General features: G+C 37.2%; 1 protein-coding gene across 2 annotated transcripts in view; it reads left to right on the top strand.

Annotated features, from left to right (window-relative positions):
- LOC106953273 (transmembrane protein 132B) overlaps positions 1 to 10,489 on the top strand; it is a 286,044-nt gene extending 275,555 nt beyond the window's left edge. For both annotated transcript variants that reach the window (XM_015041905.1, XM_015041898.1), the window contains 9 exons: positions 1,563 to 1,626; positions 2,068 to 2,199; positions 2,474 to 2,551; positions 5,264 to 5,326; positions 5,821 to 5,949; positions 6,625 to 6,753; positions 6,860 to 7,144; positions 7,823 to 8,091; positions 8,751 to 10,489. In XM_015041905.1, coding sequence (XP_014897391.1) covers positions 1,563 to 1,626; positions 2,068 to 2,199; positions 2,474 to 2,551; positions 5,264 to 5,326; positions 5,821 to 5,949; positions 6,625 to 6,753; positions 6,860 to 7,144; positions 7,823 to 8,091; positions 8,751 to 9,372 — 1,771 coding nt within the window. In that variant the 3' untranslated portion in view covers positions 9,373 to 10,489. The remainder of the gene's footprint in view (positions 1 to 1,562; positions 1,627 to 2,067; positions 2,200 to 2,473; positions 2,552 to 5,263; positions 5,327 to 5,820; positions 5,950 to 6,624; positions 6,754 to 6,859; positions 7,145 to 7,822; positions 8,092 to 8,750) is intronic.
- Positions 10,490 to 12,907: the final 2,418 nt, after the last annotated feature.

The following is a 12,907-nucleotide window of genomic DNA, read 5'->3' as shown; positions in this document are numbered from 1 at the left end:
TGTATGCAGCTAAAATGTTTTGATCAGCATCATGCATCACTCAAATAGATCAGAAAGTTACGGTGGCCTACAGGTGCAAATGGCAGCAACAGAGAAAACATGCAAACAAAAAAAGAGACGCAAACAAAAAAGACGCCAACAAAAAAGACTACAATCACAAATGAGATGCAGCAGACAAAAGAAACGAAAATAAAAAGTTCTGAAAACGGAAGTGCTCCAGACCACTAGGGGGAGTCGATCAAAAAATAGCTGTGTCCAAATTTATTGTTACACCATCATCACATTTTGCATACCGATTTCCAGCTTCTTTTTATTTATGTATTTTATAATTTTCAGTGTGTGTGATCTTCTGCTCACACAAACCTCTAAGGGTAAAAATCTACAGTCATCACTGAGTCAAATTTCCTTTTCTATTGCCCATCTCTTCCTGCACAGTGTATATTTTAGGCATTTGTATATACACATATTTATCTATGAGCTCCATCACTGATGTGCTTTGTGTTATTCCCATATCACCATCTTTCCATTCTGCTCGGCTATGTCTATTTTTCAATTTGCCAATTTTTGCTCAGGTGGCCACCAACCAATGTGCTCAGGCTGTTTCACGCACACACACGCGCACACACACCATATCCCTCGCCACACTCTCTCCGAGTAAAACACAAGAACTATTAGGGACATTCTTGCAAACACACGTGTGACTGGGGCTCTGGGAAATGGAATAAGGATTTGTGTAATATTACCAGAGCAACACTGGAGCAAGGACAGTTATGAGACTCAGACGCAGTTCTGAGTGCTGGCTAGATATTTCACAGAGGGAGGCAGAGAAGGAAGATTGTGTATTTATTTGTCCCTATTTGGGAGATGAAACTCTATAAGAGAATCTGGAGGAAAGGCTACAAAATTTCCAACACTTAATAGAATATTCTAAAAACTTTTAGTTGAGGATTTGCTACCCATACTGCACTCCTTCCTCACTACAAATTGTTATGGGTCCCTTCAAATATATGAATCAATCAATCAATCAAATTTTATTTGCATAGCACATTTCAGCAGCAAGGCATTTCAAGGTGTTTTACATAATTAAAAAACAAAATAAAAACAGTATGTGACAAAAAATAAACAGAAAGAAAGAGACAGAGATTTTGGGAAAAAAAAAAAAAATAAAAATAAAAAAAAAAAAAAAAAAATATTACCAGAGCAACACTGTATTGGACGTTATGTGCTTTTCAGGTTGAAAACCAAACAAAAACAAAAGCAAAACAGAGAATGTGTGTTTCCGACTTAAGAAAACAGTAAAGACACACCCTCCTATTTTAGGTTACATTGGACACAAAAAGATCAGCCATACCAAGAAATATGTACTTCAAGTAGAATGTGTAAATGTAATTAATAATTAGAAATTAAATGAGCTTTCTGTTGACTGAAAGTTTTATTATTAGGAGAGTGTTTTGTATGGATTAGCTGGAGCTGCATTTAGAGTATTGGAAGGGCTTTTAATTACCAGATTATCTCATCCTCTTTCAATTTTCAATCTCATTTATCTTCTTCTGTTCTTACAGACCCACCAGGGACAGCGAGGATGATGAAGATGATGACAGAAAGGGTAAAGGCTGCACCCTACAGGTATCATTTGATTCAATTTCACCGAGTCTTGCTCTTAAAGGCAGTTTTTTGTGTGTGTGTTCTTTTTATTTTTTTTTTGCTTAATAAAGTTTTATAGAATATAATTTGAAATTAGCAGTTTTAATTTAATGTGGTGTTTATTTACCTTGAAAGATGAGGAAAATGTCATGAATTTACTTGTGCAGTGGAGGAGGTAAAAGAGATTGTTTTTTGTTGTTGTTGTTGTTGTTGTTTTTTTGTCTTTTTTACAATAATGCTTGTCAGATGACACCTAAAAATTTGCTTCTGAATTTATGTAATACATATGCTTTAAAATAGCACAGTTTTCTTGTGTGTCAACTTGCAACTTTATTGATTTGGTCATCAATGAGTTGGGGGGCATTGGGGTAAATGACCTTAACTCATGTCCACTAAACCTCACCTTCCTTCTCCACTTTCCAGTACCAGTATGCTTTGGTGCGAGTTCTCACTCATTTTGTTGCCGAACCATCTGACCCTGGAGGGGAGATGGTTTACATGTTGGGTACTGACTGGCAAGCTGATATCACTCCTTTGGTCTTGGAACAATTGAAGGTAAGTGTGGAAAATGATCATTAATAGTTAAAACAAAATTTATTCTGTACCCCTAAGTAAATATAAGCCCTTCTTCCTATCACCCTAATGGGCTCTTCCTGGGCTACAGCAAAATATTATGTTACTTCCAATCAGAATAAATATATGTGACAAATGAAATTATTACAATGATATGAAATATGCGTAGCTGTACATAATGTTACAGTGAAAACGAGGGCCTAGCACATAGATGAGAATGAAGGTTACATCTGGGCTTTCTGTTTCTATCAAACAGGTTGAAGAGCCGCGCATTGCCAGGCTTGTAGATGGACATATTTTAATGGGACGTGACCTAGGCATTACTACTATACAAGTGAGTAGCTTTTTATTTTCTCTGCAAAATACAATGTCTTCCAATATACATTTCCTGAACTTGAACTTTCTGCTTTAGTCACTGCTTGGTGGACAATGGTTTTGAAATATATTCCACAATCAGTGAATTCATCACAAAGTCCAGGAACAGTCAGCTGAACATTTCTGCTTTTGTCAAGCACGTTGTAATTTGGCCCTTCACCTTCCAGTGCAAAGCACTCTTATGCAGTAAACACACTCCCTCCCCTTTCTCTCCATTTCATATCTAACAGCAAGCCTCTTTGCTTGCTTACTACACAATTAGCCCCAATTAACTATTGTGGATTTAGCCTTGACATCTTGGTGTGATATTTTGTAGTTGTATGTTTGCTGACATTGAAAACATTTGTGCATCTGCTACGTTTGAACAGTCTGGCCTTTATAGGTTTTACACCACCGCAAAACCACATATAATACAGTCCAGTGGGCTGTTTGATAGTCCATCCATTCTCAGAGTATTGCCTACAAGACCGTTCATAACGTTTGAAATTTTTCACAATCACAAACTATGATGTAGAGATTTTATGTATTACACCAACACATTGTAGCCCATAATTTTGACATGGAAAGAAAATGATGCATTGTTTCCAAAAATATATAAACACACATGTGAAAAAGGTGTCATCCTTTTGGATTCAGCCCATTTGAATCATTACTTTTGTGGAAAAATCTATTGTTGTGATTACAGCTGGAATATCTCTACCAGATATTGGCACGTCTTGAAACGGACATTTACATTTTCTTCTTTGCAAAACTTTTGCTGTAGGTTCATATAAGCCTTAAGTTCAGCTTTTGGTCATAACTGACTAGATCCCCTTTTTCCAAATGCTTGTTATTCCCCACATGCAAAATAATAAAGGACACATTTTTTGGTCTCATTCAATAATTGCTTTATTCTTACCCTTCATCCGTAGAAGCCAGATTTGTCGAGCTAATACATTTTGTCCTGTTTATCAGTTATCTCACATGAGCTGTGAATCTTTGCAGCTCCTCCAGAGTTCCTTCAGTTTTATAAATATGCATTCCATTGAGTTGGTCAGTAAAATCAAAATAAAAATGCATCAGTTTGTAATGTAACATAGCAAAATATGAGGTCAAGAATACTTTTGCAAGGCACTGTATGTAATTTTTTTTTAAATCAGTGGTTTTAAATGTTTTTAAGTGCATTCACATGCATGGAAGCTCTTAAACAAGTGGTCTGTGTGTTTGTTAAATAGGTTGGCACTGAGTTTAGAGGAAACACAGGGGACTTTCTGGAAACAGCTGAGCGTATGTTTCCATCAAGCCAACTTGGGACACAAACACACACACATACAGATGCACTTTTATAGGCAGCTGTGTGCGTTTTCGGAGCCAGAAGAGAGAATTTACCCAGCACTCTCTCTTTCTACATGCCGGTGTCGACAGCCACCATTTGATAGTTTGACATTTCAATTTTACCTCCCCAGCTAAGACTCCCTGAGCCCCACTTCTTCCTCTATTGCCCATCTCTCTTTCCTTAGTCCCCTCCCCCAGTTTCTTCCTCTCGCAGGCTCATTCCCAGTCTTGAGGTGCAATCCCATACATGTCAATCATTACATTTTTTTCCTTTACCTCACCGAGGGTAGGATTGAATTTGACACATTGAAACGTTCAGCGAGAGATTTTCTTTGTACACCAATCAGATCTGCCTGTCCTCAGGCGGAGGAGTACACTCCAGCACGAGGCTCCTAATCTCTGTCACTGTCCGTCTTGTGCTTTCCCTCTCCTCTTGTATCGCAATCTTTCATGCTCCTTGCCTTTGCCCTCTCTCATATTCTGTCCACCGCTATTTGTCATTGTCTTTCTTGCTCTGACACCTGCTCTATATATTACCCTCTCTTGCTCACTGCTTGTTTTTATTCACTTTTCATCCACCCACTTTTTCTTTTGCTTGTTTTGCTTTTGGCCCTGTTGACTTAGTTGAATGCTTACCCGCGGGAGCAAAGCTGATGTGTGTTTGTGTCAGGTGCTGTGTGCACATTTTTCTCTCTATAAGGTTTTTTTTTTTGTAATATGAATTGAAAGCAACTGTGAGATTCAAATGTCAACTAAATTTGAATGTAACACATTCCAGTGTTTACACAGATAATCTCATCAGTTATGAAAGGATCCTGTTTATTCATGACTGTTTACATGCTTGTTTTGGACATGGTTAGTAATAACAGACTATAAAGCATCTTGCCAATTCTGATAGCATAAGTGTAAGAAGTTATGTCAGCCTGTTTTCCTACACAGTCTGAAAAAGGATGGTATTTAGTTACAGTATTTTCAAAGTCTGAATAAAAAGGAAAATAAAAATTAGGATTGGTGTTCTTTATTCTTTCCTATCTATTCTTCCCTATTTGTTCCAGGTTCAATATTTAAATTTGCCAACTGCAAAAATATCTACCAAGGACTCAAAGTGATCCTTAGTATTTTATGTTTGAAATTAACCTAAATCATATCTATTCTGGGTTCGATTCCTGGTGTTGGGCCATTTGCTGCAAGTCTTCCCCTTTCTCCTTCTCTCTTCTTCTCTAGTTTGTGCAGATTTACTGCTCAATAAAGGCCACCAGAGCCTAAAGAAAATCCTTAAAAAAATGTAAATGTAGTTTTAGATTTATGTTTTCACACTTTACGGTAAAATGTATGTTCGTTTTATGATTTGTTGCAGGTTTTGTCCCCTTTGTCTGATTCTATCCTGGCAGAGAAGACTGTGACAGTCCTGGATGACAAGGTAGAGTAACATGTAAATTAGTTTCGCTGCTTCATTCAATTTAATGTTTTTTTGTTGTTATGTTGATGGATTATTATTACATTTTTCTTTTTAGAAGTGATTTAAGTTGAAGAAAATAAGTCCTTGTATTCCCCATGATGACATACTGTAGAAACACAGAACAGAAACATGATAGTTTTATACAGATCTGTCAATCAAGCAGTTTTATTGTTCAGAAACGACAAGTCAAAGAATAAAGGAAAAAAAGCCAATTCAAAGTGTAATTTTTATTAACTCACAGGGTTAACGTGGACATGAAAAATAAGATAAAAAATGCGTTATGTATATCAACTACATAATTGGAGTGACTCTAGTTTTAGTTTAAGTTGCACATAATGTCACTGTTCCTTTGTCATAAATACAGAAATATTTTGTATTTATTGCTAACATGTGGAAGTTCAAGATTTTTTAGTAGCCTTTATAGATTGTTTAATAAATTATATCTGTTCCTGCAGGTAACAATAACAGACCTGGGAGTCCAGCTGGTTGCATCCTTGTCTCTCAGCATGACAGCGAGTCCTGGAAATTACCAAGCAATACAGCTGACAACTACAGCTACAGATCTGCTTCACACACCCAAACAGGTAATAATTACTTCTGCAAATACATTTATGCATTCACATATAATGACTGTCAGATCACTGAAGAAAACGTAACTAAAATATTTTGTGCTTACCTGAAAATACACAGCCATTTTTTTGTTAAGTAGTGATGAATACTGTTACCATAATTTCTCCCAATTTTATCTATGATCTGTAACACTTTGGTTATAGAATTATAGTTGGGGTTACTGACCAAATCACTTTACCAGGTTTATCAAAAATACTACCTACAGCAGGTATCTCGAAGAGGTTTAAAATGGTTTGTGTCCCTGTATCAGAAACTGAAGCAGGAGGGGATGAGATGGCAACATGCTGGCATGATTTAGTGAAGACATGTAATGAAAACATGTATTGGTGAGACGGGGATTTGACCCAGAGACAAATAGGATACAGCTGCTTTGCATGTTAGTCAGTGGAAGAGTAGATATGTGTCTCTGTATCTGGTCCAAATAGTAAAATTGATTATTTATTTCAGTTATATTGATGACAACACTATTAGGTCACCAAAGTCTCAATTAATTATAACCAAACCACAAAATAACTACAGTTGCCATTTAAGATTCACATTCTGCAGTTATCAGTGTATTATCCTTCTGCCAGTGGCTAAAATGCCTTAAAAACATTTTGAACGGATCCTGTTTCTGTTTTCACATTCAGGAAGCTGTGGTTAGTGCGTGGATTCATTACAGTGATGGCTCAGTGACACCTCTTGATATCTATGATCCCAAGGACTTCCTCCTCTCAGCTGTCTCTCTGGATGAGAGTGTCATCTCTGTAACCAATCAGGTTAAAACACTTTCTTTTTAAAAATCTAAAACAACCCTTATGGCACTTCATCCAAACATAACTAGAACGTGTCTATTCATTTTCCTGTTATTGGATTGTCAAATAGGAGCAGCACTGGCCAATTATCGTGGCTGAGGGTGATGGACAGGGTCCACTGTTTCGTGTGGAAATGGTCATTTCTGAAACTTGCCAGAAGTCCAAGAGGAAGAGTGTGCTGGCATCTGGAGTTGGTAATGTGGTCGTTAAGTTTGGAGCCAACAGCGACGAGAGAGGTGGAGCGGAGGATGGTGGAGGGCTAGAAAACGGCACCAGTGAGCAACGGACAAATAATGGAGGGGAACGGAATTCCAAGAGTGTGGCTGTGGACCGAGAGGAAGGAGCCATGAGGAAGGTGGGAAGATTATTTTGGATATTTTCCTGAAATTGCTGTCTTTATTAAAGTGTCAGTATGTAACTTTAATAAAGCATATTTTTTTACATAATTGTTGAAGCTGTTACTATGGTGTGACAGGATGGTATGAGACATAATCTGTGAAAAAATCAGAGCCAGGACATGGGTCTTATTGCTGTCAATCACAAGCCGTGTGGCGCTGCTCATCCCACCTCTTTTATCACCTCTGCTAATGACGCTGTAGCTAGCAGAGGCTGTTGTGAATGCTCAGGCTAGTTAGCATAGCCACTAATAATGGATAAATGGTTTTCCAGTAACGATAAGTTGTTTCTATGCCAACAGCACATTGAGGAGCATGTACACAACCTTGATTGACAGCGCTGAGAACCTCTTCCTGGCTCTGATTGGTTGTTTTTGGTCGGGAACAGTGCATTACTTCAGAATAGCAGCTCAGGGAGGAGGTGGAGATAATCGAAGTTTTCACAGATTATCTGTTCACCTAATGCTGTCAAAACTCACCTACAGAAATGTTACAGTTCAAAATTTCTGCTTTAAATAAAGAATAAGATTTATACTGGGATAATGGTTATCTCCTTTACATTAGATAATTTTTAACTAATTTATTGTTTTTTGCAACTAAAACTGAAACACTGTGATGTGTTAATTTCCATTTGTCAGGTTAGCACAACAACTAAAAGCACAGTTACCCACCATGCTTCAGGTGGAAGAGCTGCTGGTGGTGGCAGCAGCGGTCGGGGAGGGTCAGGCCAAGGCGGGGACTATAGTAAGAACTCAGTACAAGTGGAAGTTCCAGGAACTGGGAACGGTGAGCTGACCCAAACCACAAGAGGCCTGTCAGACCTGGAGATTGGGATGTATGCTCTTCTGGGAGTATTCTGTCTGGCCATATTGGTCTTCCTCATCAACTGTGTCAGCTTTGCGTTCAGGTAACTGGTTATAGCTAAATTTATGATTTAAAGCATTTCAACTTTTCAGAAAACTGTTAACTCAAATATCCCCTCCGACAATTTAAGAGTGCTCCAATACAAACAGTTGTGATGACTTTTTTGATTTATTTTGTCATTTAATTTCCCTTTAAGATTAAAAAGAATATTAGATATTAATTGAATTATGTGTTGTCTGCCAACTCTGTTGACATAACAGGGCAATTTAAATATTTTAATACTTTCTTTCATACTTCAAAATAAGAGTCTCAAACAGAAATTCAAAAATACTAAAAGTAGTCGAGCTCTATCAATTTTAAAGAGTTTACCAAACAAATTCAACTTGCATGCAGAGAGCAAGACAGAGTTCACTTTGAAGAGAAATATAATTGAAATATTGTGATCTTTTGAAACCACAATTTCTTAATCTTGATAGCTGTGAGTATATTCTTACTTATATCTTACCATTCAAGTTTTTAGGTTATTAGTCAGAGCTTCTATATTTTAACACAAATCTGTTGAAAAGCTGAAAGTACAAAAGTCTTACCACATAAAAAAATCAAGCTAAATTTCTGACAGTCATCAGAAGAAATGGGATTCATTTCTTGTTTCTTCATTTACCCTTCACTGAAGCCAAATTATCATCTCTTTTTTTTCTTTAGGTACCGTCACAAGCAGGTTCCTGTACTGGAAGCAGGCGGTAACATGAACCATGCCCATGACTGGGTGTGGCTTGGCACTGAGGCTGACCTCTTAGCTGACCATGCGGACCAATGCCAGGGCCTACCTGATGAATGCACTACCATCATCGACAGAAACGAAGGAGGATATGAGGAGAGCAAGTACCTTCTGAATGGTGCTGGGAACACTTTGGTGATGGGTGTAGGTTCTGGCATGGGCACAATAAGTGGTGGCGGCACAGGTGGACTGCGGGGAATGGCCCATGGACAGACCTTGCCTAGGTCTATCCCAGAACCCCATCAGTGCCTTTCTGCAATCACTACTGGTGGGAAAGATGCCACTGGGCAAACAGAGCATCTGAATAATTCCCCCAGAGCTGCGGCTGCAGCTGCAGTTGCTGCTGCCAAGCGCAAACGAGTCAAATTTACATCCTTTGCCACCGTTTTGCCCAACGATAATTCGGGTAGTGGTGGCCCGTATGTCAACTCCTCAGTTCTTGTGACCAATGGTAATGAGGATGACATTAAGTGGGTGTGCCAGGATATGGACCTGGGTCAGTCTGAAATCAGAACCTACATGGAGAGGCTGCAAGACAATCTGTGACTGACCGGGAGAGAAACTGAGCAATAGAGAGGCAGAGGATGTGGGCTGGAGAAAAGATGGACAAAGAGTACAATTCACCTGTGATGCCTTTGCAGTGGATTAATAAAGGGTCAAGTGAAGCGAAAAATGTGAGAGCAGTAAAATGAAAAATAGTGATACCAGAAGGTTTTGGACACACAGCTTAAGGGTTCCTAACCTTTGGCTCCCCTAAAGCAAAGCAGAGTAGGAAGTCATCACTAGCTCACACTAAAAGTAACAGTAGCAAACAATAAGTAACATTCAGAGTTCGTTTTGTGTTACTTATTGTGAAAATCATAGTGTAAAAATCAGCAATGGTCACTATTGGTTATGAGTGTTTACTTTCAGAAAACAGTAAACCACTGTACTCATACATTATTGATTCAGGGTATGTTAATGGACAAACTTTTGTAAGCCACTATACATTTGAACAAAGATGTTGACAAACTTTGATCTTGTAATGACGTCACAAGTCTTTGGGGGATTTTTTGTTTCTTTTTTTTTTTTACTTATTTATTTATTGCCATTGTTGGCTAAGGCTGTTGAGTAAATATTTTGTTTTAAAATATAAGCAATTTACCTGCCAGGACTCCTGAATGGTTAACCAACGATTCACTGATATCGCAAAACAACAGATGTTGACTTATCATTTCCCAATTTCATTTTGGTATTACTTATGAGTATAATGTGAGTTAAAAAAATATATATATATAAGTATATTTCAAGTATTCAACAGAAACTTCACTCATTTTTTAGTCAGCAGTCCAGATAAATCAGATCTTTTTTCAGGAAATCACATTCTTACTACAAACAACAACTCTGAGAGATTGAAAAGGACAAGACACGAGAAAGACTGTTTCATCCTTGGATCCAAGACATACGTTTTTATTCTTGCACAATTAAAAATAAGAAAGGACTCTGGCCATTTTTAATGGGGCCTCATTTCGTGAACCCTGCAGCCAATGACTGCTCTCTCCCCATCCGAAACAATGGCGACATCCCCTTGCCTCTCTCCTCGTCTGTGATTAAGCAGAACTAGAACAAACTGTGGAACACAGTCAGATACATTCTGCAAACCAAAATGGGGGTGAAGTAAAAAGAAACTGGCTTGGACTTTGCAAAACCTGGCTAAAAACTTAATGAGAACTCTGAATGAAGACATCTAGCCAGGCTGGAAGAGGTTTGTGCATTACACGGAGTTACCAGGAAGTACTAAATGACACTACAGTATGACTGAAAGGAATGACTAACTAATAGAAATGGCTTGAGATATATATATATATATATATATATATATATATATATATATATATATATATATATATATATACACACACACACACACACAGGGAACATCCTTTCTATGTTACCATAAAAATATTTTCCTTCCGTTTCTACCTTTTGATAAATATGTTTTTATTATGTTTTCTTTATGTTTTTTTTTAAAGTTAAGAAATATTTTAAATTGTAGCTTTTAATTTTAAAAGTTTATTCAGATTTTGAGAATATATGATTCTTTTGTCTTAGACACTGTTTCTATTTATTTAAAATTGACATCTGGAGGGTGAGGAAGAGAAGGAATACCGAGGACAAGACAACGAGTAATGGATAGTCTGCCGGTGAATGATAGCACATATAAAAGAATAAGTAATCCAGAGATTGGAAGATGGAGCGGGCAGAGGTTGCCTCACCTTCGTTAAGCTCAGGTGACCAGTCGTGAAGAATTCGACTACAAAAAGGAGAACTGTAAGATTGTTCAGATTGCAATATTTATTTATAAACGTGTTATTGTTTCAGAGTACACTGTATGTTGTAAATAAATAAACATGCTTCAAAGTGCTTGTGAATAAGATTGGAGGTCACTAGCCAACAACATGGTGATATTTTGTACATTTTATGGTGCAGATGACAGTACAGAATACTACCTACAGTTTCACCACAATGTGAAAGTGATCCTACTGGTTCTTTTCTAAAGTTGTACCTGTCTTTGTTTGAAGTATTGAATTAATACCTGCCTTTGTACAGGACAGGAATCAGTTTTCTCCTATAATGAGATGTAAAAATGAAGGCAATCCATCAAATGTTATACTTAATGTCGCTTAAGAATAATGAGTCTGAGGAGTCCAATTTATGAAGAAAACCAAACCAAATGTTACGACGTTCATCAGTGGGCACCGAGGGTCTCCATTTTATTAATTTCATAGGGAATAAACATTACACCTAAACGTTAGTCACTGAAATCACAGCCTAAACTATTGGATTTTAAAACGGCAACAATTGTGAAAAAAGTAAACTTAATCAAAAAAGAACTGAAATGGGCTGGGAAGCCTCTGCCAAAGCAATACATATTTTTGACTGATCACTATCTTCTGGACACATTACTGTATCTAAAAGAAATACTAAAATAAATACCAGTTTTCTGTAATAAAAAGTGAGAAGTCCAACAAGTCTAAGTTGACGGTTGCTAATAGTTTGGGCACATCCATTTTTTTAAGGAAAGACCTTTTTGACTACAAACATGTTGTGAGAGTAATAACACTTTGCAGCCTCCGTCTGTTTTGAGCTCTAAAATTGTTTGGTTGTAATCAACAAAAATTCATCGGGATTTTGTAGATGATATTTTGAGGTTGTTTTGGGCTTTTGTTTAAATTACAAAAATGCAGATAAAATGCATGTAGCTTGAAAAGTCAGGGCAGGAGAAAGGTTGATAATTTGCTTAAACCTCCTTCATATTAGATGAAGACTGCTGAACAGTCTGTGGGACCTCCGTGACCATTCCAGTGTGAAGGCAATCATGACACTACTACACTCTTTTGTACTTGCAACACAACTTTTTCTTGCTCTCATTTTCCTTGTTCTCATCCTTTTACCTCTTCAATAAACATAATACCCAGATTTGTGTTTTCAAATGTATTTAGGCTGAAACTGGCATCATCTAAAAGTGATTTCTATTCATGTGTTTTAATGTCTAAATGCTCCTTTGGGTATCTGAGGCTGACAAGTGAGTGTGTGTTGGTCTCATTAGTAATACAGAGTCTTTGCCAGATGAAATACATAATCATACGCTATACAGTGCACAAATAATATGTAGGTCCAGGATTATCAATGTTTTTCATCGACAGTGTTCTTATGTGTAAAGTAATGCTGTATTGACTTTTTTTTTTTTTTTTTTTACAAATACATCAAATTAATTTGTTCCCCATCTGCCTCAGAAATATTATGTCAGCACTGAATCAGCTTTTTGTTATGAGCAACTGTAAGAGAGTAAAGTTCTGGTTTGAAATTATGATTCATGCTGAAAAACGGATAACTATGTATGAAAACAAATCTAACTTTGCCTCTGATGCTGAGAGAATGTCATGTCGGTACACAGCTTATAAAGCTCAAATTAGCCAAGTTTCCCTTCCAGACCTATTTCTTCATCATCTGCACTTCCACACAAAACATTTATGTTTTGTGCCGTATTGTATTCAAGTCAAATTGTACACTAGATTTTCTATATTGAAATAACTTTTAA

The sequence above is a fragment of the Poecilia latipinna genome, unplaced genomic scaffold (assembly GCF_001443285.1).
Source record: "Poecilia latipinna isolate Pla-1442-1.1 unplaced genomic scaffold, P_latipinna-1.0 Scaffold32, whole genome shotgun sequence".
Taxonomy (NCBI): Eukaryota; Metazoa; Chordata; class Actinopteri; order Cyprinodontiformes; family Poeciliidae; genus Poecilia; species Poecilia latipinna.
Note: the sequence above shows the minus strand (reverse complement) of the source record. Positions and strands in the feature narration are given on the sequence as shown.